The sequence below is a fragment of the Daphnia pulex genome, chromosome 8 (assembly GCF_021134715.1).
Source record: "Daphnia pulex isolate KAP4 chromosome 8, ASM2113471v1".
Taxonomy (NCBI): Eukaryota; Metazoa; Arthropoda; class Branchiopoda; order Diplostraca; family Daphniidae; genus Daphnia; species Daphnia pulex.
In genome coordinates this window covers 5,142,099-5,167,275 of record NC_060024.1, presented here as the reverse complement: position 1 = coordinate 5,167,275, position 25,177 = coordinate 5,142,099, and the positions used below count along the sequence as shown (strand labels likewise).

Genomic DNA, 25,177 nt, shown 5'->3' with positions numbered 1-25,177 from the left:
GTTTGTTCGGATTTACGCAAAGATATATCATTGGGAAAAGAAAATATACAAAAAAAAAGTTGATTGAAATCATCGTTCTTTTTACTCTCTCTCTCTCCATCATCAAATCGTTTTATTCCACATAAAAAGAACAATTAGGGTAACACAACAGAAACCGTATAGGCGTCGGCTCGTAAAGATCTGCTGCACTCGAAGACTCGAAGCCCAATCCTCTTCATTATTATTTTCTTCCTTAACAAAAAAGGAAATAAAATACACGGCGAGAACTGCGCTCGGTTTTTCCCGGCGAGGAGGTTGATCGAAAAGGGACGGGTGACGGGTCACATCACCGGGAGTCCTTCACCTTGGCAAAAATCACCCAAACAATTTCGTTTCATCAGGTCGTGTTTATTACGACTCGTTTGAAATTTACCGAGGTTCTTTTCAAAAAAAAAATTTCATTCGTATTTTGTCTGCATTTATTTTTATTATGTGTGTGTTCACTTCTTTCTATTTTTCACGACGACTTTCCGTTCGCGCACCCGACCTGCTGGGGAATTCCGCCAGTTTTCGCGCCTAACAGCATCAGCTTTCAAAGTTGTACGTGCGGCATCATCAAGTTACTTTTTATATAATTGAACGGCAGCATAGCCAAGAAGATGAATATGCATAAAAGACACGCGCCGGGCAAACCTTCCATCGGCATCAGCATAAATCACTTCAGCTATACTTGGCACACGTTTCTAAGAATCAACAGTCATATTAATAAAAATTGTGGTAAAACCCAAATAATTATTTTCATTTACTATGTTATTATGCATTCTTTGTGATTACAATTATTTCATGAATTTTATTTTGTATCTGCTGGTTTCTCCACACAAAATCCGATCTGATCGCACTAGCGTGTTTAATTTTGAAATTACTGATGCCTTAAGTTGTTGTATAGTTCCATTGGCCGATTGTATAGTTTTGGCATGTATCAATATTAAATGAGAACGCAATAAAAACAAGTTTCCTATATAAATCAAAATGAGAACATTGCTTTAATTGAAATTCTGGTTTCTTTTTGGGGCAGAGAATTTCCAGAAATTCTAGAAATCGCTGATTTTTAAAAAAAAGTTTGCGGAAATCACCACTGGATTTTCCCATAAAATTACAAAAAGGGTGGACATTATAGATACAAAAACCTTCATATCTTGTTTTATAGTGATTTGTTGAATATAAGTTAAGTCGAAATATTAAAAGAAGAAAAAAAAATCTCTGTTATCGACAACAACAATGTTCCGATTTGGAAGCCCCATCTATTCAGCTGAGGCCAACATGCAAAGATTGCGATGTTGAAGATTATGAATTACTAGACTGAATCGGTGTTAAACATTTCATTCATGATTTCTGCATGTTCCGTTTGTCCGTGATTCATTTAAGTTAAATTATAGCGTGATTGTCGACACTAGAGAGAGCCTCCGACGTTGAGCTCCGCCCTGGGATATAGCCTACTTTGAGGAACTCGTTTCGTGCTGTGAAATAACCTCGGAAATAACGAATAAGCTGCAATTTTAGGCGGAATCCGATCGAAAAATTTTCTTTTCGCCATTATTTTTGTTGTCTTTATTGGCCTGACCAGTATTTCTAGTTCGTGGGTCTTTCCGTGTTGCGCAACCGAATATGGAAACGATCGCTTGGGCTCCCCAGATCGCAGTAAACTGAAAAGGTGTTTTTGAAACACTTATAATTAGACATGTTTAAATAAAGAAAATGTATAATGGACTTATAATTTTTTTTAAGCGTTAAAATCAATGAGTTCATATGCGTGCCCCCACCCGAGTATGACATACAGCGACGCGAAAAAAAAGACTGCTGGAAAAAAGCGGGGAAAACCTGTTGTTTAATTAAAGCCTTCTACACTAGCTCAGCTAGAGGCCTCATAGTCAACGATTTCATTTTTCAGAACGAGTCGGGCTCCACACGCGCAAAAAAATTTGCATATATCCGCCGATCAATCCGGATTGAGGGGGGTGCACCTCTTCTTCTTTTGCCTTTCTTATTTTCTCCCCATCAAACCATCACCTTGTTTCCTTCGACTTTCTAAATGACTTTTTTGCAGCTCTTGCTTACTTCTTGCACTTGCTGCAGGGATGGAAGATAATACTCGGCATTCACGGAGGGCGTGGCTAATTTGGTATAAAAGACGCGGAATGACAGACCCAACACCATCAGTCTCATCATCCCAACATTCACAGCAACATAAGAAGATCAGCAGCATAACAGCTGAAAACCGAGCCATCATGAAAGTCGTGGTAAGCTTTTGATTATGACTTTTGAAAGAGAGCATCAGCAGCCAACATTTGAACAGTTCTAATTATTATGTGATGGTGTAATTATTATGTGGTTCTAATTATTATTGTGAAATGTAATTATTGTGATGGTTCTAATTATTATGTGATGGGGTATGTGGCTTCAGAACTCATATAATAGTTTGAAATTTTGGTTATTGAATATTGTTATTTTCTCTCTTTGAATCAACAGATTATATTAGCGTGCTGGACAGCGCTGGCCGCCGCCCAAATCTTAAGGCCAATTGTCGCCGATTTAGATGTGGCCGCAGATCATCATGAGAGCCACGGCGGAGGCCATGGAGGTCACCATGGCGGAAGCAGTCACCACGGCGGAGGTGGTCACTACGGCGGAGGCGGAGGCGGTCACCACGGCGGAGGCAGCAGTCACCACGGCGGAGGTAGTAACCACGGCGGAGGCGGACATTACGGAGGCGGGGAATATGGACGCAAACGCCGCTCTATTGAAGAAATCCAAGCAGCAATCGCCGTTGCGGAATCCGTCGTCGATGCCTCTGCTGATTTAGACGTGGCCGCAGATCATCATGGGACAAACGGCGGAGGCCATGGAGGTCATCATGGCGGAAGCAGTCACCACAGCGGAGGTGGTCACTACGGTGGAAGCAGTCACCACGGCGGAGGCGGTCACCACGGCGGAGGTGGTCATAATGGAGGCGGACATTACGGTGGCGGTGATTGGGGACGCAAGCGCCGCTCTATTGAAGAAATCCAACGTATACGATCCTAATTTTGGGGGAACTTTGCCTTGATCATTTTTGGATTCTTAATGTTCGATAACGTTTGTTGTCACATCTTAAAACCCATAACATCTACCCAAATTCTGTTGTTGGTATACAGGGATATACCTATTCCTATAAGACCTTTATGATCGGTTTATGACGTGTTGCATTCCTATGATATGCGCTTCTTATTGACTCAATACAATTTGGCGAAACTCTCAAAAACTTTTGTCTTTTTTAATCTCGAAATTGTGGTGGTTAATTAATTTTTCATAGCTACTGATAGCTATATGAGTTTAACGGAGTTTAACTGCTATAAATCTATTAAAGTTGAGTTTGTGCTAGGCCTACCTAATATAGGCCCTCTGACAAGGGACAAGGAAAGGCTTATATAGTGACGTCTATCAGTGAGTCGCCATTCGTCTTTCATGTATTTTTCTTAAACTCAATAAAAAATAACCGAAACTAAGTTAATAGTTGTACCAGTGAATACGCAGCGATTACACCCAGATTGAATGCAAGCTGTCGTACAGAACTGAATGATTTCCACAGAAAGCCATAGGCTGAACGCCGTTGCCAACAATTTCGATATTAGAACGGAGCTGGGACTGTGTTACTGTAATTTTTATTATCTCTTATATCAGATTGGATCCCAGTATGAATACGGCCATTCTACAGCACCGTCAACACGCTAACATCTTACCTACTGCGATGTTTACTTTATGAGGATAAGAGGATCCAATTCATATTACGCCCACAATAATTTCTAGCGCTGTCAATAAAGTTCTCCCTTGTTTATTTGTCAAATAAAAGGTGGGAAGAATAAAAATACATTTCCCGCTAAGTGCTTGCCATGATATTTACTCCAAAAATTTCAGACGTTTTTTCGTGTCTTGTTAATTCACTGTAAGCTCATCAGAATCAAATTCAATGGGTTTTATATAGAAGCCCCGATAGAAGCTAGCATCACGGTCTAACAGGAGAGGTAGACTAACGCCCTATATCCCTCTGATCAGCCGTAATAATCAAGGGACGTTGTCTACGACGTTTGTCTACCTCTCCTGTTAGACCGTGCTAGCATGTTGCGGAAGGAAGCGACATATATTTTTGCCGGATCATTGGGAATTTCCGATCCGAATCCACGACAGCCTGCAGTCGGTCGAAAAAAGACTTGCACAACAGGAAATGCAGATGCAAAAATAGACGTACAAGTGACATTAACTTCTTTGCAATATATCATCAGCCGTCGATTCGTCTGGCGCCAGTGATTGCCGCTCACTTGAGAATAAATATCCGCCGATGGAATCACATCTTCAAACCATTCCTCTCCAGCTATTGGGACGATCTTCTATTCATTGGCGTATAAGTAAACTTCCTCTGTTATTAAAATAATTTTTTTCCAATTTCAGCAATTGATGTCAGGAACGGTCAGGAACTTAAATTAATATATACCGCACCTGTCGTTAGGTCAATCGTATCGTTGACAGTAAAGAAAGAAAATGGAATTTGGTCATATAAGGTGGCCTTTGGACTTTGAGATTCAACAGGTATCGTGCTAGAGATATCGACGATGAACACATCGCTAACTGGCACAGCAGCATCGGTGATCACCTGCGGATTTTGAATTAAGAATCAACGTGTTTCTAAAACCTGTGTGATAAATATAATTTACCTTTCCAATAGGTTGATAGAGCGGATTAGAAATGTGAATGCCCAACACGTATTAGTGTTTCAAGAAACCTAACCCACCAGTTTTGTTATGAACAAGGTGGAGAGATTGGTTACCCGAAAAGACTATTTCAAATTTGGTTCCCAACAACACCAAGCCGTTCACGGAATCGCCGCCAATCACCGCCACCGAATCACCCTGTATGGCGCAAAAAAGGTTAACAAACTTGGCAAATTTTGATTAACAAATAAAATTTCATTGGACCAAAATTGAGCTGTAACCGCAGGGCAATACAACCATCCCACCATTATTCATAGCATGTGTAAAGGCTTTTGTACAGTATACCAAATTATCCACGCCGGATGGACGGAGAATGTCTATCGTGTTGGACTCCATCCAGTCGTCAGCAAAAAAGATTCCGTGAAACTTTACACACGGTTGGCCATGTCTTGCGATGAAGCATCAGCTTTGTCAAGGGAAGATGGCGAGGCTGATTTGGCTATCCAGCATATATTTCTGTACAAAATTACCAGCGGCTTTATATTTATAACCCCTTTGACGTTAACGTTACCGGTTGACGAGGCCACAGCTAGTGACTCCAATATTGGCTACACCTGGTCCTCCCTTCAAAGAAAATTAGTTGCTAGGGAAATAAGAGAAAACATCGAAAGTCAAAGCTTAAAGCCTTTTCAAACATTTCTGCCCAAACGCCAACAGCATTGTCATCTTTCAAATTCCCGCCGAAAACGAGAAGAAATACAATGAAAAGTATGACCCAAGGCATGAATTTACTTCACTGAAACATCTACGAGCACCGAATTTAAACTAATGATTACCGATATTCAAGTATTATATGGTGCTGACGACTATACATCTCACTATACTGACTCTGGTGTGGCCAAAGTCAATAAATTCAGGGTGAGACCTCGAGAGTACCTGGGGGCTTGGACGGACGCACCCCTCGACTTTTACCTCAACCCATTACGAACGGAAAACGAAATAAAAAAAGAAATTTGAATTCCCTATTATTTCCCTCAGGGCAGAAATTACGTTTCATTTTCCCTATCCATTCAGTTTCTGTGCGGTTTCGATTCCTGCGAGGCGGATTTTATTGCGCCGGATGGGACTAACGCGAGTCTTTTAGAGGGAATGGATTTGATGAATCAACGAACTTGCAAAACACTATATCACCAAAAATACGGGTGCATTAAAGAGGATGTAGTGACAAATGTTCAGTTATAAAGATATTACATATGTATTAGTGCCAGCAGAGTATTTAGCTATTTTACTTTGAGCAAAATTGAATTCTATGTCGTATAAATTAGAATAAATGTATTTGAAATCGTCCGTTAGCCGATTGAACTTGATGGCCACTGAACACCAGGGGTCCCTGGCGTTCCGGGAATTCCTGGTACTCCGGCTATTAGAATAATGAAAACATAAACTCGTCGTCAATTTTATTAACCAAACACTAAAGCATATAGTTTGCAAATATTTATTTTACCTGGCCCGCTAACGCCAGCGGCACCTGATAATCCAGCTACTCCGCTAGGCCCGGCTGCTCCTACCGATCCATCTTGACCATCTTGGCCATACGTTCCGGGCCTTCCATCTTGGCCGTCTTTTCCAGGAGGACCTATAAGAGTTTAAAGGATAATCATGGTGAATTAATTATGTAAGCGAGCAGTTTACCCTTAATTAAACAAAAATTAAAAATAATAAACCCATTTTATGTACCAGGTGGACCCGGAGCTCCGTCTTGACCATCTTTCCCGTCAACTCCATCCTTCCCATTTTGTCCGGCAGTTCCTGGTTGACCTTTAAAATAAGAAAACGAATTATCGCGTACGTGTCATCTACAATATATTAATAGATTCGAAGTATTATTATATACCTGGTGCGCCGGGTGGTCCAGCTGATCCATCTCTTCCGTCTTTTGCATTCTGTCCTGGTGTACCGGAAGGCCCTTTGAAATGCAGTTAATTAATACAATTTTTCCTAATCAGGCATTTTTCATTTTCTATTTTGACAATTAAATTTCAAATTAGTTGACAAACTCGCCGTACCAGCAGCGCCAGGAGTCCCATCCTTCCCGTGCGTTCCATCGGAACCATCCTTTCCGTCGCTCCCTATTTGGAAATTACATTTGACGCATTTTTGTTAAGTGGAATAAAAATTTTAGCAGTTTAAACTTGACGGACCTTGTGGGCCTTGCGACCCTTGAACTCCTTGAGCACCAGGTATTCCGGGAGGGCCTTGAGGGCCCGGTGAGCCATTCATTCCATTTTGCCCAGGGGGGCCTATATAAATAACCAAATGAAGAAAATTCTCAAGCGAAATCAATATTTAAAAAACCTATGAAACAAATCATACCCATTAAACCTTGAGGTCCGGGTGGACCGATTGCTCCGGAAATTCCGTCTCTACCATCCTTCCCATCGACACCATTAATTCCATGAATGCCATTGACACCGTCTTTTCCTATACACCAGCAAAGAATCGCAGGAATAAAAGAATAAAAAGAATTATAATTAAATATCAGTAGCGACATATATTACCAGCTGGTCCAGGAGGTCCGACGAGTTCATACAACCACGGAGGTGGCAGTTTGTCTTTACCTTTTTTCCCTGAAAAGAAATCGTAAGGATTGGCTGTTCGGGAACGCAAGTCTAGACGAAAAATCACGCCAGTCTTTGCACTTGAGTTAACCCACGCTAGTTAATGAAATATTTAAAAAAATGATCTTACTTTGTTCTGGCATCTGTTGTTGTTCCTGATTTCGGTTATTTCCACTTCTTTGGCGATTGATTTTCGTCACCTTCGGAATGGCAACGAGTCCCATTCTGGCCAGAGATGTTAACCTACGCTCGACATGGCCAGCTAATTCGTATCTTCTGTACACATCCCTTAATCTGTCACTCGATTGGTAATTAATCCAGCGGCGGAATAAAGCGGAATAATCATGGACAAACGGCCAAGGTGGAAGTAGAGATGGCGGATAAGACGCTAACAGGAATTTATCGAAATTAACCTGAAGCAGTCGCTGTTGCAAATCTCGTTTCGACGCCGGTTTCAGGATAACTGCAACCGGCTTGTACCAATTGAATTCGTCGTCGGTAATTTTGAACTGTGGCCGACGCATTGTCGTTTGCATTTGAGACTGCGTCATCCACACCATGGCGAAAAAGGCCAACACCTGTAAGAAAAAGTGAAAGATTAACTTTTGTGTTAAACATTGAGGTTCCATTTACAAAATATTACCGATGTTTTCATGACGATTTACGTTTTATTCCACTAAAAAGGCACTAAATACACCACTGAAAAATGCATACGTCCTGTTGACTGTGTGTGACTGACCATTAGAAAGGAATCAGGTATACTGTGTTATTCGGGAAAAAAATGCAGGGATAGGATGGCGGATGTATAAGGAATTCGTGTGACAGGATCTTTAGAGACGCACAGACGTTTGCCTTCCAGTTAAACATTCCAAATAAGAATAGAAAATAGGAACACGTTCGTTTAAAAAGAAACAAAAAACTCAATCACCCTGACAGTTAACACATCACTCGTTTGACTTGAAGTTGTCTGTTTGACCTTGATGTCATTTTGAACGTCATCCCATATCAGATGCCAAGGAGCTTCCACTACAATTTAACCAGTGGCAGAGAAATGTCAAATTAGAAGAGAGAAGCTTCTGTACGATCGAATATAGACGAGGATGAACAAACTCTGAGAAACGTGACAACTCAGAAGGACATATGCCATATTCAGACGAGCAAGAATTTAAACGTAAAAGTCTCTTTCTATAAGTTAGTTAAACAATTTATTATTATAGCTATGTCCTTTTTGTCTCTATCGACTGTACTCGATCTGCACTGGACTAATCATAATTAACGTCGGATAAAATTATACGTCACGCGTAAAATAGAATTTTAAGGCCATCAAATTTAATGTCACTCGATTTTCTTGTTTTTCTTTGATGGCCGTCTCAGTTTCAACGCCAAAGTGATCACGGCCAAATTAAGTATCAAACTAACTGAATAGTTGGCCAACAGCGGAGCGTCGAAACCGCGATCCAAAGTAATAAAAATTCGCACTGAGAAAAAAAGTAAAACAAAAACCTAAATTCTATTCAGACTAAGAGAAATTTAGTAGCTATTACGACGCTTACTAACGCCCGTATAGACGGCGATTGACCAAGTCAAAACACTGACAGACTCCGAGTTTTGAGAGAAGTGCATAGTTCGAATTTGGACCAGTCTACTCGCCGCAGATAACGGCGTGCAGAGGCTCTATAATATTCAATCTTTTAATTAATTATCTAATCTCTCGACAAGAAAACAAAACAAATATTTCACCATCAACGTGACTAGCAAAGCGCCAGGAAACATGCCTGTGGACAAGGCGTAGACGACGGCTGAATAAACTCCAAATGCGGCCAACCATTTCGAACCGATTCGTCGACTGTAATGGAGTAAAAGGGCCAACAGAAGGAGAACCTGCCCGACAAGAATCGGATACTCCAAATAGGACGAAAGTGCGTAACCGCTGAATACATTGTAGCAGAGCCCAATAGTAAACCTATGATAATACAAATGGCCGAGTCAAACGTGTACGTGTACGAATAGAATATTAAAATACTTACGAAGTCAATTCAAGTAGAGTGCCGGATAGACTCAATCCAGTCGTGCTTTTGCTGTTCACCAGACTAATGATCTGTGGCACTTTTAAAACGACACACAAAACAGTTTTTGAAATGTTGGCAAAGCCGAGTGATAATGAATACAAATCAGCCATGTCTGTCAACAACGTGAAAGGCTGAAAGCTGTTGGCCGACTGGCTTCTAAAATATACTTTGAGACTTCGTTTGGTTGCTTAATCAAGGTCGATCAAGGTCATGTCAAGTAAAGCATTTTAGTTCGTCCGATATTCCAAGGATATCAAACCACTTATCGCGGGATTTCTAGTGACACACCTACTCCATTTAACATATCCAAGAGTGCAGACAAAATAGTTTTGACGCGTTACATTGTTGGACTTAGACTGACTTTGACTACCAAAGAGAAGTTGTCAAATTTTTAGATTGTTTAATGGCATCATCTTAATTCTAAATTGTTTATTCCACTTTGAATGCCTTTGCAGAATCCCCAAGGCAAAATGTCTGAAAACGTTTGTATAAGTTCCAACAAGTTCCTTCAGCTATTTCGCGCAATATTCCCATGTGAGTTCTACCCCCCCATTTTCTACCCCCTCCTTCTCCTATCATGCTCACAGTGCAAGAGGGCCAGAGGAGCGAGGGCACAGTCAGTATTTGTCTTTCTCTTTGAAAGGAAGGCTTTTTCGAATCAATTTAAGTTTTCCATCAGTTTTAAAAGAAATGAGTGCCAGTCAAGAATCAAATAACGAAGCTGTTGGTGCCGCTACGTCACAGACTGATCAGGAGGCCGAAAATACGTTACCTGTTGGTTTTTTCCGTCCGATTGCAAGCAACTGGTGCCATTCCATGTCTCAGTTGGTCAAAGTGGATTTCGAGTGGACCATTCACCACGTTCTGCGCTACGAGTTGAATCGACAAGGAGTTGTAATATCGGAGCCATTCTCAGCTCAAGAAATTCCATATTGCCAATGGATGTTGCAAGCTCATTTCGCCTCCAATCAACAATCGGGTGTAGTCGTCAAGCTCTCTTCGGCCACTCCCGCCGGTGCCAGTTTATCCCGAATTCCAATCCCAGTTCGAGTCAAATTTGCAATCGTCAACAAAATGCGCGAAAAAGTCTCGCAGAAGGAACTCAATTTGCCGAGAGGCACTGAATTGCCTTGCACTCTAAACACTTTTAATCTGGGTGATGTGTCCAACAACAGACAGGAGGATTTGCTGATTGACAACGCCCATCTGGCCATCTACTGCGAAATCGAAACTTGGGTGGCCAAGGCGGCGCTAACGGGCCGGACAGAGAACTTTCGCGATCATCCCCTATTCAACGACGACGAGTTGATCCAACATCTAGGCGGATTGCATCAAACCATGAAATTCAGTGACGTCACTTTCACCATTCGCGGCTGCAAGTTTGAGGCCCACAAGGCCATTCTATCTGCCAGAAGTCCCGTCTTCGCCGCCATGTTCGATCACGAAACCGCCGAGAACTTATCTCACCAAGTGAAAATCAACGACGTTGACCCGGAAGTGTTTCAAGAATTGCTCCGTTTCGTCTACACGGGCCGGATACCTGCCATCAAAATGAAGACGCTGACGACTGGACTCTTGGCGGCTGCTGGGAAATATCTTCTCGGGAGTCTGATGACGGCCTGCGAAAAGTATTTAGTCAACGAAATCTCGGCAGATAATTGCATCGAGTTCCTCATTCTTGCCGATGGCCATTGCGCAGATTACTTGAAGCGGAACGCGCTGAACTTTCTTCGAAGTTTCCCGAACGAGGTGATGGCCACAGATGGATGGAGCACGGCGAAACGGGATCACTCCACTTGGCTGTATGACATCCAGCAAGCTGCTTTCACTTCGACCCGCCCTTGACAAATTGTTGATTCTCTCTTGATGGGTTGTTGGGAAAGTTGAATTTTCTTTTGAGATTATGCAATCGGGAATTGAAATTAATGTTGTTCTTCTAATGTACCTTGGTGTATTGGAATGAGGATTCATCAAGAAATACAAATGTTTCTTTTTCTAAACTACACTCTAATATTCTAGATGTGCCAAGTTATTACTTGGACTCTTATGTCCATTATTTTAATTGAGAATTAAGTATAACTAACGCGGTGATAAAAAAGCGACACAAATTAAATAGAATTTGGTGTTTATAATTAATCGAAAAGCTTGTCTGCATTGGTTAAATAAGATTGGAACCGTTTCACGAAATTGGAATTTGCTGTTTATTGCAACTATTATATAACATTTGCTTTTTAGAGTCATAAGGAAATAAAATTCCGTTCATGTTAGAAGCATCAGCTCGATCAGTCATTCAAAATGTTATATTTTCTAAGATTACCAAATCGCAATGCGCACTTGATGGTTGACATGGACGAGTCATTCAACCGAATAATACTGGCCTTGCGAAATCTATCATTATTCATTGGTGTTGAGAATTAAATGATGCTCTTTGTGAGCTAGTTAAATTATGAATACAAATTACGATACATACTTCGACAATAAATTTTTTGATCGTTTAATGAATACATTTTTATTATTATGAGCGTTAAAAGTTTTGCTTGCTAGAAGAGATTTGAAACGATGTTCAATTGAACTCATGTTCGGAGAGCATAATGTTAGGCTGTTGGTCACCATAACCACTCGCATGTTTTATATAATTAGGGAAACACTAATTTGAAAAAATACTACCGTAAGGATCCATCAACCGCAAGCGTCGCGAAGATTAAACATTAATATTTAATGCATTTAAATTTAAGTTGTAGTGTGTCCAAATGAATAAATTGTATCGGTTTACCCTTCTTCACATCTGGCAAGGTCAAATGACTGAATCTTGACTCAGTTCCTCAGGGACCGGAGTATTCACACCTTGTTTCGCTCAAACCCTAATTGTTCACACCCTCTTTTTATGACTTGCCCTCCGTTGAACTTTCTTATCGCTAACCTTGTCCATTGTACACCAACATTTTGACCTTCCATGAACTTTGATAAAAAAATAAGTAGCACGCAGAATATCAATTCCCTCGGCGGCGATTAAAAACATCTGACCTTGCGACTTTAAATAAATAGCTGGTCGTTTTGGCCGATGATCCAGTCCCTTTTCGATACGCGTACTGTACGGACGGTTGTAGCGCTCGTCGTTCAAATAGTTTTGTGTTTTTGATTGTACCATTAGTGACAGTGGCGCCCCCGGGGTGTTTTCGCAAACAGCAACTTTGAATGATTTGGATAGTTAAAAAAATGGCGGGTTGGTTTCAATAGAGGGTAGGGGATTCATGTTTACTAAAAACAATAATAGTACAGTCATTTTGAGCCAAATTTGGGTGTCTACCCAAAACAAATCGTTTTTAACGATTTTTTAATGAGCTTTATTTATACTAATGTTTTGTTACTCTGTGTAAAATCCGTCCACGAAAAAATAAAGGGATCATATAAAAAATGTGTTTAAAAATTAACTTTTCGCTAAATGGTATCTTTTTATTAAAAAATTTTTATTTTAAAAATACAGGGTTAAATAATAATAATAATAATAATAATAATAATAATGTAATACATATTTAACGTGCACTTTTACAAATAATATGGACAAAGGCACGGCAATGACTTGGGGAAGAGGAAGCATATAAATTTCAGTTTTCAAAAGCAACACGACAGAGATGGGTTTTCAAGGAGGAGCGGAACTGTGCCAACGTTGTAGAAGATCTCACGGAAAAGGGTAATGCGTTCCAGATTGCTGGGCCAGCATATGAGAAGGAGGTGGAGCCATACTTCTTTGTTTTGATTCTTGGAACAACAAGCTCAGGACGGGAGGACAAACGACGAAGAGAACTGGGTGGCTCGTAGCGCGCGACAAGGGAAGTCAAATAGCTTGGTGCAGTACCATTTAGGCAATTAAACATAAGCAACGATATCTTGAAATCAATGCGTTCAATGCGATCAATGCGTAAAGAGAATTGCAAGATTAACTTGAGTTCCAATTTTTGTTTAATTACAGTGTTTTTAGTATTTAAAAAAAAATTAAAATCTATTAAAAATCGGTGAGCCGTCGAAAAAATCTTTGCGCGTTTTAACATTGCGCTTATGGGAAAACGAAAAATTTTGAAATATCTCCCATTTGTAACCTAATCGACCTAAAAATACGATCTTAGTCTCATTAAATTTGTTGTTTCTTCTGCTTTAAGTTGATATTATTTTTTTGAAGGCGGGACCAATTTTTCTGTAAGTTATTCATGTTTTTATAGACCCCCCCAATCGCCAATTTCAGTTTTAGTAATCAACACACCCACTGGGGGACTTCTTGTCATTCAGTCACTTCTTGTCACAATTTTGATTGTAGCAATGTTAAAACGCGCAAAGATTTTTTCGACGGCTCACCGATTTTTAATAGATTTTAATTTTTTTAAAATACTAAAAAACACTGTAATTAAACAAAAATTGGAACTTAAGTTAATCTTGTAATTTTCTTTAACCATGTATTTTAAAAATAAAAATTTTTAAATACAAAGACACCATTTAGCGAAAAGTTAATTTTTAAACACATTTTTTATATGATCCCTTTATTTTTTCGTGGGCGGGTTTTACTCAGAGTAAGAGAACACTAATATAAATCAAGCTCATTAAAAAAATCGCCTTTAACAATTTTTTTGGGGTGAAAAGGCTAAAATGACTGTACTATAAGAGATGTTTGCCTCGGTAGCGGCGGTGGTCCCATGGGTCGATGGATCCAACCAGTACAATTCGGGGTGGGGGGGGGGAAGCTAGTTCGCTGCCACCATATGAAAGACTTCTCCCGTTTCCCGACCTGCTATCCGAAAGGCTTGACTGCGTGATCAATACTTTCGGCCGGCAGGTATGAGGTCTGGGTTCGAAGGCTTCATGTGATGTTAGCTATTATAGGAGGTACAATGATTTCAGGACTTACTGTCGGTACATGTTACGATGGAGAGGCGGTGGAGTCAAGATGGGGCGGTGAAAGTGGCGATCTAGCGGGCGGTGGTGTTTATGTTTGACGCCAGATGAGAGTGAAGCGGAGGTCGGGACTGGGTGAAGCGGCGGTCGTTCGGACATACGGAGGTTCACGTATGTCCGAAAGAAACTTTGGAAATCCTACATAACCTATATATAACCTTTTTAACAAGCAATCCACCACTCAAGTGCACCAAATCCATGGACCCCACTTTTTTTTTTCCCATTCACTTCACAGTGACATTCTACGACGGGTGAGACAGAATGAGTGAACTGAAGATTGTCTTTTTGTGACAGGTTATATACCTTTCAAAACAGGGTCAAACGTGGTCATTGACAGTAGAGTCAAGGTTAGTGTGGGCCATAAAAAGAAGGGGGGAATTACTTGTATCCAGGCCAGCGAGAGGGCAATAAACCAACGAGGGGAATTTAAACTAGGGCGCTGATAGCCAATCCTTACAAAATTTACCAGTTCCATCCGAGGGGGAAGAACAAGCTGATGGGATTGTGGGAGAGGCTGATAACAGACCGACAACACCAGAAGCGGGAAATAACGACCCTTTCACTGTCAACGAAGACGCCGAGCTTCTTGTCTCATTTCATGGGTGGAATCCAATTAATAGTGACCAACCGCCAGCTGTGCAAAGTCTCCCGCTAGTCAAAGACGTTAATAAGGAGCTTCCACCGCTACCCCACCTCCGAATAGAAAGAAGTAGAACTTTTACAAAGGTCCCAAAAAGGTTAATAGAGGAAAAATAGTAAGTTTTAATTCTTATTTAATTTAGTTTTTGCCAACTGCAATAATGGACATGACACTTCTGTCAGCCTTGCAAGTTGCAACCTTATCGACTTTCTCTTACATAACACGACCGTGTAAAAAAATTTTTTAAAAATAAAATTAAAAAAATAAATAAACACAAAAATCCTTAAATTTAGAAAATTCCGGATATCAGAACAAACACACACTCTTAAAAACGGGAAAAATGAAAAACAAATCTTGATTTAGTTCTAGTCCCAGAGATGGAAAGCAGAACTAGACAACAAAATATTAAAAAAATTAGAGGATCAACATACTCTATTTTCCCCTTCCGATCCGCGTTGGTAAAAAGGTTTAAAAGAGCAAACGTTTTTAGCTAAAAGCCTAATCCTTTTTCTTTCGTCCAGCAGGACAGAGTAAACGGAGAAGCGACAATTGTTTTTTTTTTCGTGAAATGTCTTCATCGCAAGCACATACAGCGTGAGTTCGACAGGCGTATGAAGTCAAACGCCATATTTCATGGGATGTGGGAAGAGGGGATGTGCTCCATGCGTGACTCTCACAAATGGATGGACACATCAATTCCAGCCCCGAGTTTTGTTTAATTAAAACGAAATGCCGGAAAAAACTGATGAATCTGCCACATTATATGTGGGGAAGTGTACGAAAGCAAAACGATTCACCGATGCAGACGGGATCAAAAAGTTCTTAAAATGAAACCATTTCAATTGATTCTCTAGTTCCATAATATGACAGTTCAGACACTGACTGCCAAGAAAAAAGTGGCACAGAAGGCTTAAAAAACTGGAAACGACCGAAGTGATGACGACGAACCCGAAAGTCGTTCCAGTGGTCGTTCATAAGGAATAGCGGCAGTTAAACTAGAAATGGGCCGTGTTCAAGAGAGAATACCCGATTCGCTTTTTCTGTTGGCGTTACTACAGTCACATACCGTGGCCATTATGGCTGCTGTGGTGTGCAGGCTGGCTAGAAGAACTATTAAGAGATAGCTACGTATATATTAAAAAAAACACGAATTGAGTTTGCTGTGGTACATAATAAGACTAAAATTAAGACGAAAAAAATGGAAAAATGAGTAAGTTTGAACATTGGTGTGAAAGGGAATAGGTGCCCTCGCGTCACTGGTGCCTGATTGGCGTCCGGTCGACGTGGGATTTATTAAGTTATCTGTGTGAATTAAGGCATTTGTCCTTAATCTAGTAAAAAGTCCCGAAATCTATTTGGGAGACGAGTGGCTCGTTTGGGGCGAGCACCCTCGTTGGTTATGATTTGTTCCGCTAGGGCCGGCGCAACCCGCTGGGGGGTTAACGGAGGGGGTAGCGTCGTTTGTTCTGGGACGTTTTCCTCATATAGCGGCTCGCCATGAGTAGGCATTGCCGGATTTGAGTCAATACTGGCGTCAAAATTGATCAAATCAGGGTCGTTATTCATGACGTCGTCTAAATTGGCCGAAATATCGTCCCCCTCTGTGTCCGAATCATTAAATTCATCTTCCTTGTCTTCCTGGTCAGAACTTTCTTCGTCGTCGGAGTCACCGTCTCTTTGCCTAGCTTTTGTTAGTTTAGACTCTCTTAAGTCATCGAAATCGACGCATTCTTCTTCTCTCAAAATCATACACTCTGTTAGTGCTTTCAAGCGGTTAACATGTGTAAGTTGGGTACCATTCCCATTATACGCACGGATTTCCACTGTGTGGTTAGGGAAAACTTTTGAGACGCGAAAAGGTCCTTGATACCTAGGATTTAATTTCTTACTTGTTCCTAGTTTAGTTACTCTTACGTCCAGTAAAACGCGGTCCCCTACTTCAAATTTTTCTTCTGTGCTTTCTGCTGTCGTCTAGCTTCCAATAGATTTTCCTTGGTGAGTTGGAACCCATCTCATAAACGTCGCATCGTCTGGCTTTTGTAGTCACGAGGTGTGATCGACTCCGACTCAGGTATTAAAAACCTGTCGACTAACCCCTTCTTCCTTATTCCTTAGTTGAAGATGCAAATATTGATTTTCTATCTGTTAAAAAATTTGTTAATTGTATTTTATCGCTCTCTTCTATGTTTAATGGTAGGTTGGCATCAAAAGTGACAGCACTGGACGACAGCTCGCGTTCAGCGCATGTTTTAATATTTTCCTTTTCTACTCGACAAATTTATAACGTTCCGATTAACTCATATCGTGGCAAGGAAATGGGCTTATTGGTATCATTTACTATGGCAATGTAATGGCAGCCTCATCGCTACTCTTATTGATAAAAGGGTCAAGTCGCAATCCACTATTCAGTCCCGGCCCTCTGTGAAGAAAAAATGCAAGATTGGGAGGTAGCTGCGCTCCATTCCCTTCAGATTCAACGACAGTGGCGCTAAAAGGCTTTATCGTGATCTTCTCTCTTGTTATGATGGTGGGGGCGGAGTCCGATTTCAGGGGTTGTTTGACTCGGTAAATTCTCCTCTCGCTACCATCAAGGATAAACTTATGTTCGTATAATGCATCTTAACCTAAGATGCATTCTTCGCTAATACTATCGACGACGATAAAAAACCTGCAGAAGATTATCGCCTAAGACTTTAACTTGTAGGGTTACTAGCCCTCGTTTAACTAACTTGGTGTTCTCCACACCGTATAAATCGACCGGGACGTCTGTGGTGAATTTCATCACTACTTCTTTCAATCTGTTAAACACCTCTGTCTTGATTAAACTTCGACCTGCGCCACTATCTAAAAGACCCTGGAATTTCTCGTTGCCTACTTGAATCGGAAGTCGTGGAATTTTATTTTTTCTTGTTTCTATTACTTGATTGATTTTCTGCTGGGGTTTCGGACAAGTCCCACCGTTTTGCCCCCTGTTACAATAGGTGGCTTTTAGTTTTCCTGATTCCAGGGATTGAGCTGACCGGCATTCGGTACTGGTGGAGCATATCTAGGATCTACTCGGATAGATGACGAAGGGCAATCACGCGCTATGTGTCCAGTTTGGTGATATTTGAAACAGGTTGGGCCGTTCGGTCCCCAACCGCACTTGTCTGTGTTGTGAGTGGTTGGGTTCCGGCCGGTGACGGCACAATTCGCACAGTAGCGTTCTCCCCTAGGAGGTGGTCCGTGCGCCTGGCTACCCGGGTCGTATCTATTCAGTGGTTGTGGATTACGATAAGCGAAAGGTGGGTGGCCAATCTGAGTATTATTATCGACAAACTGGTTACTATTATGGGGCTGAAGTGGCCTAATTGGCTGAACTGGTTGAATTGGTCGGCTCATTCCAGCAACCTGGAGCTGCAGATTTTTCATAGCTTTTTCGGCCTCTCTTGATTGTTTCATCATATCACTATAACTTTTGTTACTAGCCTTAAGCAAGTTTTTTAATTCTTCTATCTCCTTCTTACTCTCTGATAATTGAGCAGTCTGAGTCGTGGCGACCGCATTGACGGCCTCGTGCCCATGGTCTGCAATAACGGTTGTCGACAATTGCTGCGTGAGTTGCTCGATGACGGATTTTAATTCCGTTATTTCATTTTTTGTTTCCCTAAGCTCCCGGGCATTGGCGTTGGCCGAGATGGCATTGACAAACTCTACACTTCATTTTTCCAATTTCGCCTCGCTCAAAACGGCCGCACATTTTTTCGTTGCTTTAATGAGATCGTTCAGGTTCTTGTAGTCTTTAAAACTCATTCGTTCGCGAAGGTTGGGCTTCAACCCTCCGAGGAACCCGTCCATCAACATTGTTTCACGTAGGCGAAGAACAGCCTGGTCGACCGGTTTCCCTATTTCTGTCGGATAGGCAAACGAATAGAGTTTCTGCAACCGACATGCGTAATCCCTGATAGACTCCTCCGAGTTACGAATACAGTTTTTAAACTCCGTAAAGTACATTTTCCTATTATCTCCCCCGTGAAAACGCTCGTGAAGATTTTGTTTTACTTTAACGAAAAATTGTGCTTCTTTTGGATAATTAAGCAAGAAGGTTGTGATGCAGTCCCTCGCGGCCCCAAAGAGCTTTGAACCCAAAAGCTTTATCCTACCCTCTTCAAAGTCTGCGGTAATGACAACCCGTTCAAAATGCTGGATCCAGTCTTCAAATTTGCCCGACCCTGTCCCACTAAAAGCGGGTACCTGGGCTAAAAGAGCTATTGTTTGCTGCTGCTGGTTCTGCAACAGCTTTTGACTATTATAATAGCTCTGATTAGAGACGGCCGGGCAGTCAACCGGTTGTTCGACGGCTACGGGGGGCAGAACGACACAAGGAGCCGGGGTCGCCTTTCGTGGCCCTAAAGCAGCTTTAGCTTCCGACGCGGGATCTTCACGAGACGCCCGTTTTCCCCGAAGGTATCGGTATAGGACCTCATATGGACTCTGTGACGCCAACACTCGTGTAGGTGGATTAGGAGGCTCTGCTTTAATAGTTTGTTGAAAAGGGTTGGTATTTGGCAGCAAAACTGGAAGAGGCATTGGGATTGGGACGGCTTGACGAAAGGGGTTTGATGAATTGAGTTGCCGGGAGGGACCAGCCGGTGGCTCTGGGATTACGTGCGTCGTTTTACGGTTGTCGATGTGGGTCGACGGAAGAGTGTTGGGCTCCTTTTGGTTCGGGGGGCTGGAGTGGCGACGTCCGAAGGAGAGGGGAGAACGTTTAACTTTACTGTTTGTTGGCCAGGGGTTGTATACAAATTCTGGGGCTTGCCTAATGGCGTCGACGAATACTTAAGAGCGGACGGCGGTTGTCGGCCCGTCGTAGGGGCGACTGTCTCTTTCTCTTTCAATCTGCTTCAATGCGTGCTTCAATTTCCGCGTTACCCTCGTCGGTTTCGGGGTCAATATGGGACTTGGTACTGCCAAAGTTGTCGTTCTCGTCCGACGACTCGGCTTCGTCAACGAGATTGAAATAATTCTCGGCACGGCCGCTGCTGCAGTTTGTGGGAGAGTCTGTGCAGCCCGTGCCTTCAGGTGGGCACTGGCGCGAACCGGTTGCACACCTGTGACGCGACGAGTCCGACTTCGCGTAATGGGAGTCGACGTGATGATCGTCTGCCGGTGGCTCGACCGTTTCCACAACGGCACTCAAGTCTGGGTAAATGCGAGGTTGACCCACTGGGGTCCGAGATAAGGATCTGCCTGCGGTGTTGGGCCACTCGTCCTGTCGCCAGGTAGTGGAATCGCCGACCAGGTTGCGGACTGGTCGAGGCGCGTTCAGAGCACTCTTTCCCTTCCTCGAAAATGCAACACGGGCCTCCTCGAACGAAAGCTCCTCTGGAAATGGAGGCGCGGTGTCTACTGCTATCGTGTCGATATTTGATTCCTCAACGTCGGAATAAAAGTCGTCAGCCTGTTGCTTGTTTTGGTCGGCCAATTTAGGGGAAAAAGGATTTTAAAGCGACTTCCCCAACTTACTGAAAAAACTCCGCTTCCCCAATTTCTCTTTCCGCTCACCCGTCAACGCGCTTTCCATTCGTGGACGTTTAGTTCTCTGACGCCTAGATGACGCGCGCATTCGAGCGAGAGCAACGCGCGTAACGCAGTGGCGCACCAGTCACGGAAAAATTCAGACGATGAGGAAAAAAATGGACAACCCAAAAATCGGAAATCGAATCCCAGAATTTCCCGATATGGATTCTATCGCCAAAGACCTGTTTGCTGACCCAACCCAACCCAACCCAACCCACACCAACAGATGGCGTGGGTTGTTCCTCTCAGAGAGATAGGAAAGTTGTTTATTTCATTAATGTCTTATACGTTTTTTTTCTTAGAGTTAAAAAATTAGGGTATTATGATCATCTTGTACAAGACAAGGTTTTACATAGAGCCGTCGCATTTAGATTTTTATATTGCGATGAAATCATAATTATATACTTGAATTTGTGTTTTCGTGTTTTATTAAACTGCCGTTAGATAGTTCTGACGCATTGCTATAAAGCCGTGCTATATAAACACAGCCTATTATCTAGGCAATCTCGGTCCACTGTTTACGTTTAGTTTTGATTGGTTTTGATAGACTGAGACAGTTCACGCGGCCTTGGATTGGAAATAATATAAACGAAAAACAAAACAAGGCAAAACAAAACAATTGATGACTGGCTGCTAATCAACCAAGTTTAAAGAAATGTAGTCAAATGTAGTTTGAAGTATGTAGGCAATCTTTTGATTTTAAATTCTTTTGTGGTACATATAATTTATTTATATATTTTCTCCAACTTATTCTTTAATGCTTGTTTGCTTATTTTGTATCTAGATTGTACACAGTGCCAAAGCATCATTCCCAGCAATGTTGGAATTACTTTCGCTCAAGTTTTTTCAAGAGTTTTTCTCCTTTGGCCAATCCTTTACTATGTTACTACGACAAGAGATCAGTTTGGATTCCCCCTGTTATTGATTGCTTGGACTGTTACTGAAGTTCTTCGCTACCTTTACTACATCTTGAATTTACTCTCTACTGTGCCAGCAATTACATTGGTACAGGTAAATATTACTATTTAAAAATTTTACTTTTGGTTTCATTATCCACTAATGTTTTCATTTGAACAGATATTCTTTTTTCATTATCTTGTATCCTATTGGAATAACGGGTGAGCTTATTTCCTGTTACTGTGCTCTACTCTACTACACAGGAATTTTCGGTTTTACTACCAAAGAGGTGAAATAAGAATGATATAGCGATTATAGCCGTAAGTAGGGAGGTTTCTAGTTTCTTCACACTGAATAATAATAATGAAAATAATAACATGAAAGTAAGATAACCGATCCGCCTTCAGCTTCCAAATTTTCCTTAAAATGATAGGGGCAAACATTTTATATGATTGAATACAGATTGAAAAACTTTTGATGTTTTTCTTTAACGTCATGGGGCTCTGGAGAGGACCTCTGGCGGGCAGAGATTTTCTTCCTATGCTGGGCTGTGGGCTGTGGATAGCCCTTTTATAGCCCCCATCTTCTTCTCTGCTTTCTTAGTTCGGTGAACTTTTAGGCCGGTCGCCTGCGTTCGAGCTTTAAAGCGGTACGCGACGCCATGTTGATGGCTACCACATTTTAAACACGTAGTGCAATCCCTTAAAGAAAACGCGTTGCCATTTGAAAAGAGTGCAAGCAATGAAGGAGGCGTAACTAAGAATAAGGCATAACCAACATCGACCCAAATATTTTCTCGCGTTGTACCTCCTCCATTCCTCCTTTATGGATTGTACTTCAGATGTGAGAAAGCGCATCTGAAAGCAGTGAGAAAGCGCAACTTTTTGAATAAAAATATATAGTTATTGGTTATCAATTCAGATTATAAATTATTCACAAATTTGAAATCAATTACAACTTTAAATCCGTGAAAACTCAGAAATATGAAATATTATAAAATGTATGAACACACATCAATTGCATATGAACGCACATAATTGAACATCAATTAGAAATTACATCAGTTTAACTAGTATAACTACTCATTTACTCTCATCACTCATAACTCTCTACGCCATTTATTAAATTTGCAGTTTTTTTTTCGATATTTTGAATTTTAATTTTGAATTGCAAACATTTTTCAGATAATTTTAAAAATTTAGCGTTATTCTTTTCTTGCAAATATAAAATTACAACAATTAATAATAAAATAATGCCCGCTGTTGAAGATGACAAAACAGATTTCCAAATATCTAATTCATTTTCAAATTCGTTAATTTCTTTCGGAAGACTCTGAAGAGATGCACATTTGGTCTTCAACACTTTATCTATTTCCGTTTGAAATAGCTTTCCAGCTTTTTGGGGTGACCACCCCCTCTCGATAGGTGTAGGCTGACGTTATGAGGGAGACCACCCCAACAGACCCTAAAGGCAAAGAGGGAGAAATTTTGCTTTCGCGAGCGCTAGGTGGCTTAAGGGATGAAGGCCGGCATGGCCAAAAAACGAAGAAATTTTTGGAAATTTTTTTCAAAATTTCAATCATTAATATCTCGGCATCTAAGCCGAATATTTTTAAAAACATTAAAATGGTTTGAAGAGACGGGCTATCCCATCATTTTAAACCAATTGGATTATTTTTAGGTGCAGCAGTTGACGAGAAAACTGCTGCACAAAAAACGAAAAAAGTCCAAATTTCGGCTACCCCCTCTCAGTTTTTTTTAAATATCTCCCAAACTACAAAAGCTAGGCGATTGCGATTTTTAGCAATCGACTTAGCGAAAAATTTTGCACAAAACCCATCCATTGGTTTTTTTTAGAACCCCCCAGCGACGATTTCCGCTACATCAAAAAACCCCAAACGGTCTCTTTGAGTGGCGGATCGCTTGTTAAAAGTACAAAAAATGTGTTTTTTGTCAAAATTGACGTTTTTCATCTAAAAAAATCGGAATGATCGACCATACGAAATTCTTTCATTTTTACAGGGTGGAAAGTTTCTTATATCTTGTTTATCATTAAAAAAAATTGGCACTCTGTTATTTTTTGTTTAGGAAATATTTTATGTTTAATGCCAGCAATTTTTTAACTAAGATTTTTAACTAAGAAACTATAAAATTTTCCCCTACAATAGTCATCAAACACGTTTATTTTTTGCATTTAAGTTTCTGAACATCTCTAGAATCTATTTCAAGTAAAAATTTTCATGCGAATTCGAGTTGAACTGCCAAAATATCAATAATTTTTACTGATGTAAGTATTGATAGCATAAAAGCCGGCTTCAACAATAAAAATTATTTATAATATTTTGGCAGTCCAATTCGAATTTGCACGAATTCGAATGTTTACTTGAAATAGATTCTAGAGATGTTCAGAAACTTAAATGCAAAAAATAAACGTGTTTGATGACTATTGTAGGGGAAAATTTTACAGTTTTTTAGTTAAAAAAGTTGCTGGCATAAAACATAAAATATTTCCTAAACAAAAAATAACAGAGTGCCAATTTTTTTTTATAGTCAACAAGATACAAGAAACTTTCCACCCTGTAAAAATGAAAGAATTTCGTATGGTCGATCATTCCGATTTATTTAGATGAAAAACGTCAATTTTGACAAAAATCGCATTTTTTGTACTTTTAAAATTAAAAAATATTTCTTTCAACTTAAGCTACGAGTTTGAAATTTTGAACACACATTATTAATAAAACCGTTGACATCTACACCTATTTTTATCAATCTGCGTCAATTTTAACTTAACTTTGTATCAAATCAAATTTGGTCATTTTTAAACTTTTTAAGTCTGGCGCCACCAGGTGGTGCAACCTTTGATTTTGTCGCCCTTGGTCTTAAAAAATAGTTTGTCCTTATGGTAACATTTTCTGATAGATAAATCAACCAACTGACGTATTTCAATGTGCTTAAAAACATTTCAATGATTATACGGTTAAGCGGACTCTTTAAAAAGTCAAACGTTCGCGCCAGACGAACGCGTAATTTTGTTCAAAATCACTCTAGGAAATTTTTTTTTCATTGTTATGAATCGAATAAGCCTATCCTAGTGGCGATCAAATCCGTGAGATGGTCGCCACAGGTTTTGGTCGTTTTCATATGGAATCACCCCTAAAAGAACTGAAAATGTCATAACAATTCATTTTGTTGAAACAAACAGAATGAAATAGCTTAAACCAGCCATTGCTAGACCGCGTTGAGATACCACAGAGTATGACAATGTTTGACCATGAAGTGTAATTATCTTGCAGAAAAAGCTAACTGATTTGTCAGCGTTGTCAGGTGACAAAAGTGTCAGGTTTTCTTGCAAGATACTTACTTTATAGTGGGCAACATGTATGCCGTCTAGCGATTGTGAATAAAAGCTGTTTCTTAAAATTGGTTTTGCATTCCTATTTAAGCTAATATTCAAAACGCTATTATAGCCTATATAAAATTTCACAAACAGTACAACAAAATTATTGCTTTGAATTTAATAACAATTCAAAATCTATACTTTTTTTTAAACTCAGCCTTCATTTGAAATGCCACTAAAGAATAAAGTTCGTTTGCAGTCAAAGAAAAATATTCTAACAAAAAATCCAGCAAAAGTTAAAATGCTACATAATAAAAAGAAAAAACAAAAAAATTCAACACCACAAGACACTGGAAACAATTCATCTGAAAAACACACGGTGAAAAACCC

The 25,177-nt window shown here is 40.5% G+C and overlaps 6 protein-coding genes across 9 annotated transcripts in view; 3 read left to right on the top strand and 3 right to left on the bottom strand.

Annotated features, from left to right (window-relative positions):
- Window positions 1-25,177, bottom strand: part of LOC124199363 — a 100,212-nt gene that overhangs the window by 62,696 nt on the left and 12,339 nt on the right. The gene's annotated exons all lie outside the window — the stretch shown is intronic.
- On the top strand, window positions 2,160-3,277 carry LOC124199360 (ctenidin-3-like). The gene is made up of 2 exons (XM_046595173.1): window positions 2,160-2,276; window positions 2,506-3,277. The coding sequence occupies exons 1-2, from the start codon at window positions 2,175-2,177 to the stop codon at window positions 3,058-3,060; spliced, it is 657 nt and encodes a 218-aa protein (XP_046451129.1). The 5' UTR covers window positions 2,160-2,174; the 3' UTR covers window positions 3,061-3,277.
- On the bottom strand, window positions 5,963-9,524 carry LOC124199356 (collagen alpha-1(I) chain-like). 4 transcript variants are annotated; one of them, XM_046595168.1, is made up of 13 exons: window positions 9,367-9,524; window positions 9,080-9,302; window positions 8,884-9,013; window positions 7,983-8,817; window positions 7,470-7,917; window positions 7,280-7,390; window positions 7,095-7,202; window positions 6,923-7,021; window positions 6,788-6,850; window positions 6,616-6,687; window positions 6,459-6,539; window positions 6,226-6,357; window positions 5,963-6,141 (listed from the first exon to the last, which is right to left on the bottom strand). In XM_046595168.1, the coding sequence occupies exons 4-13, from the start codon at window positions 7,992-7,994 to the stop codon at window positions 6,071-6,073; spliced, it is 1,197 nt and encodes a 398-aa protein (XP_046451124.1). In that variant the 5' UTR covers window positions 7,995-8,817; window positions 8,884-9,013; window positions 9,080-9,302; window positions 9,367-9,524; the 3' UTR covers window positions 5,963-6,070. The 4 variants fall into 4 exon arrangements, with proteins under 4 accessions (XP_046451124.1, XP_046451123.1, XP_046451122.1 ...); XM_046595167.1 differs by having other exon boundaries at window positions 8,893-9,013; XM_046595166.1 differs by having other exon boundaries at window positions 7,983-9,013.
- Window positions 8,675-9,518, bottom strand: LOC124200556 (solute carrier family 66 member 3-like). The gene is made up of 4 exons (XM_046596824.1): window positions 9,367-9,518; window positions 9,080-9,302; window positions 8,893-9,013; window positions 8,675-8,817 (listed from the first exon to the last, which is right to left on the bottom strand). The coding sequence occupies exons 1-4, from the start codon at window positions 9,516-9,518 to the stop codon at window positions 8,675-8,677; spliced, it is 639 nt and encodes a 212-aa protein (XP_046452780.1).
- Window positions 9,633-11,281, top strand: LOC124199358 (speckle-type POZ protein-like). The gene is made up of 2 exons (XM_046595171.1): window positions 9,633-11,036; window positions 11,108-11,281. The coding sequence occupies exons 1-2, from the start codon at window positions 10,099-10,101 to the stop codon at window positions 11,214-11,216; spliced, it is 1,047 nt and encodes a 348-aa protein (XP_046451127.1). The 5' UTR covers window positions 9,633-10,098; the 3' UTR covers window positions 11,217-11,281.
- Window positions 20,671-21,927, top strand: LOC124200555 (very-long-chain (3R)-3-hydroxyacyl-CoA dehydratase 2-like). Its single transcript, XM_046596823.1, has 3 exons — window positions 20,671-20,785; window positions 21,339-21,577; window positions 21,630-21,927. The coding sequence occupies exons 1-3, from the start codon at window positions 20,671-20,673 to the stop codon at window positions 21,747-21,749; spliced, it is 474 nt and encodes a 157-aa protein (XP_046452779.1). The 3' UTR covers window positions 21,750-21,927.

Coding starts and splice junctions, on each gene's coding strand:
- LOC124199360 (XM_046595173.1), top strand. CDS start 2,175: ATGACAGACCCAACACCATCAGTCTCATCATCCCAACATTCACAGCAA. Junction 2,277..2,505: donor GAGCCATCATGAAAGTCGTG/GTAAGCTTTTGA, acceptor TTGAATCAACAG/ATTATATTAGCGTGCTGGAC.
- LOC124199356 (XM_046595166.1), bottom strand. Junction 6,851..6,922: donor AGGGTCGCAAGGCCCACAAG/GTCCGTCAAGTT, acceptor ATTTCCAAATAG/GGAGCGACGGAAAGGATGGT. Junction 6,358..6,458: donor CGGAGCTCCGGGTCCACCTG/GTACATAAAATG, acceptor AAACTCTTATAG/GTCCTCCTGGAAAAGACGGC.
- LOC124200556 (XM_046596824.1), bottom strand. CDS start 9,518: ATGGCTGATTTGTATTCATTATCACTCGGCTTTGCCAACATTTCAAAA. Junction 9,303..9,366: donor ACTCTACTTGAATTGACTTC/GTAAGTATTTTA, acceptor GTATTATCATAG/GTTTACTATTGGGCTCTGCT. Junction 9,014..9,079: donor CTTTGCTAGTCACGTTGATG/GTGAAATATTTG, acceptor TGAATATTATAG/AGCCTCTGCACGCCGTTATC.
- LOC124199358 (XM_046595171.1), top strand. CDS start 10,099: ATGAGTGCCAGTCAAGAATCAAATAACGAAGCTGTTGGTGCCGCTACG. Junction 11,037..11,107: donor CTGATGACGGCCTGCGAAAA/GTATTTAGTCAA, acceptor GCCATTGCGCAG/ATTACTTGAAGCGGAACGCG.
- LOC124200555 (XM_046596823.1), top strand. CDS start 20,671: ATGGACAACCCAAAAATCGGAAATCGAATCCCAGAATTTCCCGATATG. Junction 20,786..21,338: donor AACCCACACCAACAGATGGC/GTGGGTTGTTCC, acceptor TTTTGTATCTAG/ATTGTACACAGTGCCAAAGC. Junction 21,578..21,629: donor TGGTACAGGTAAATATTACT/ATTTAAAAATTT, acceptor TTTCATTTGAAC/AGATATTCTTTTTTCATTAT.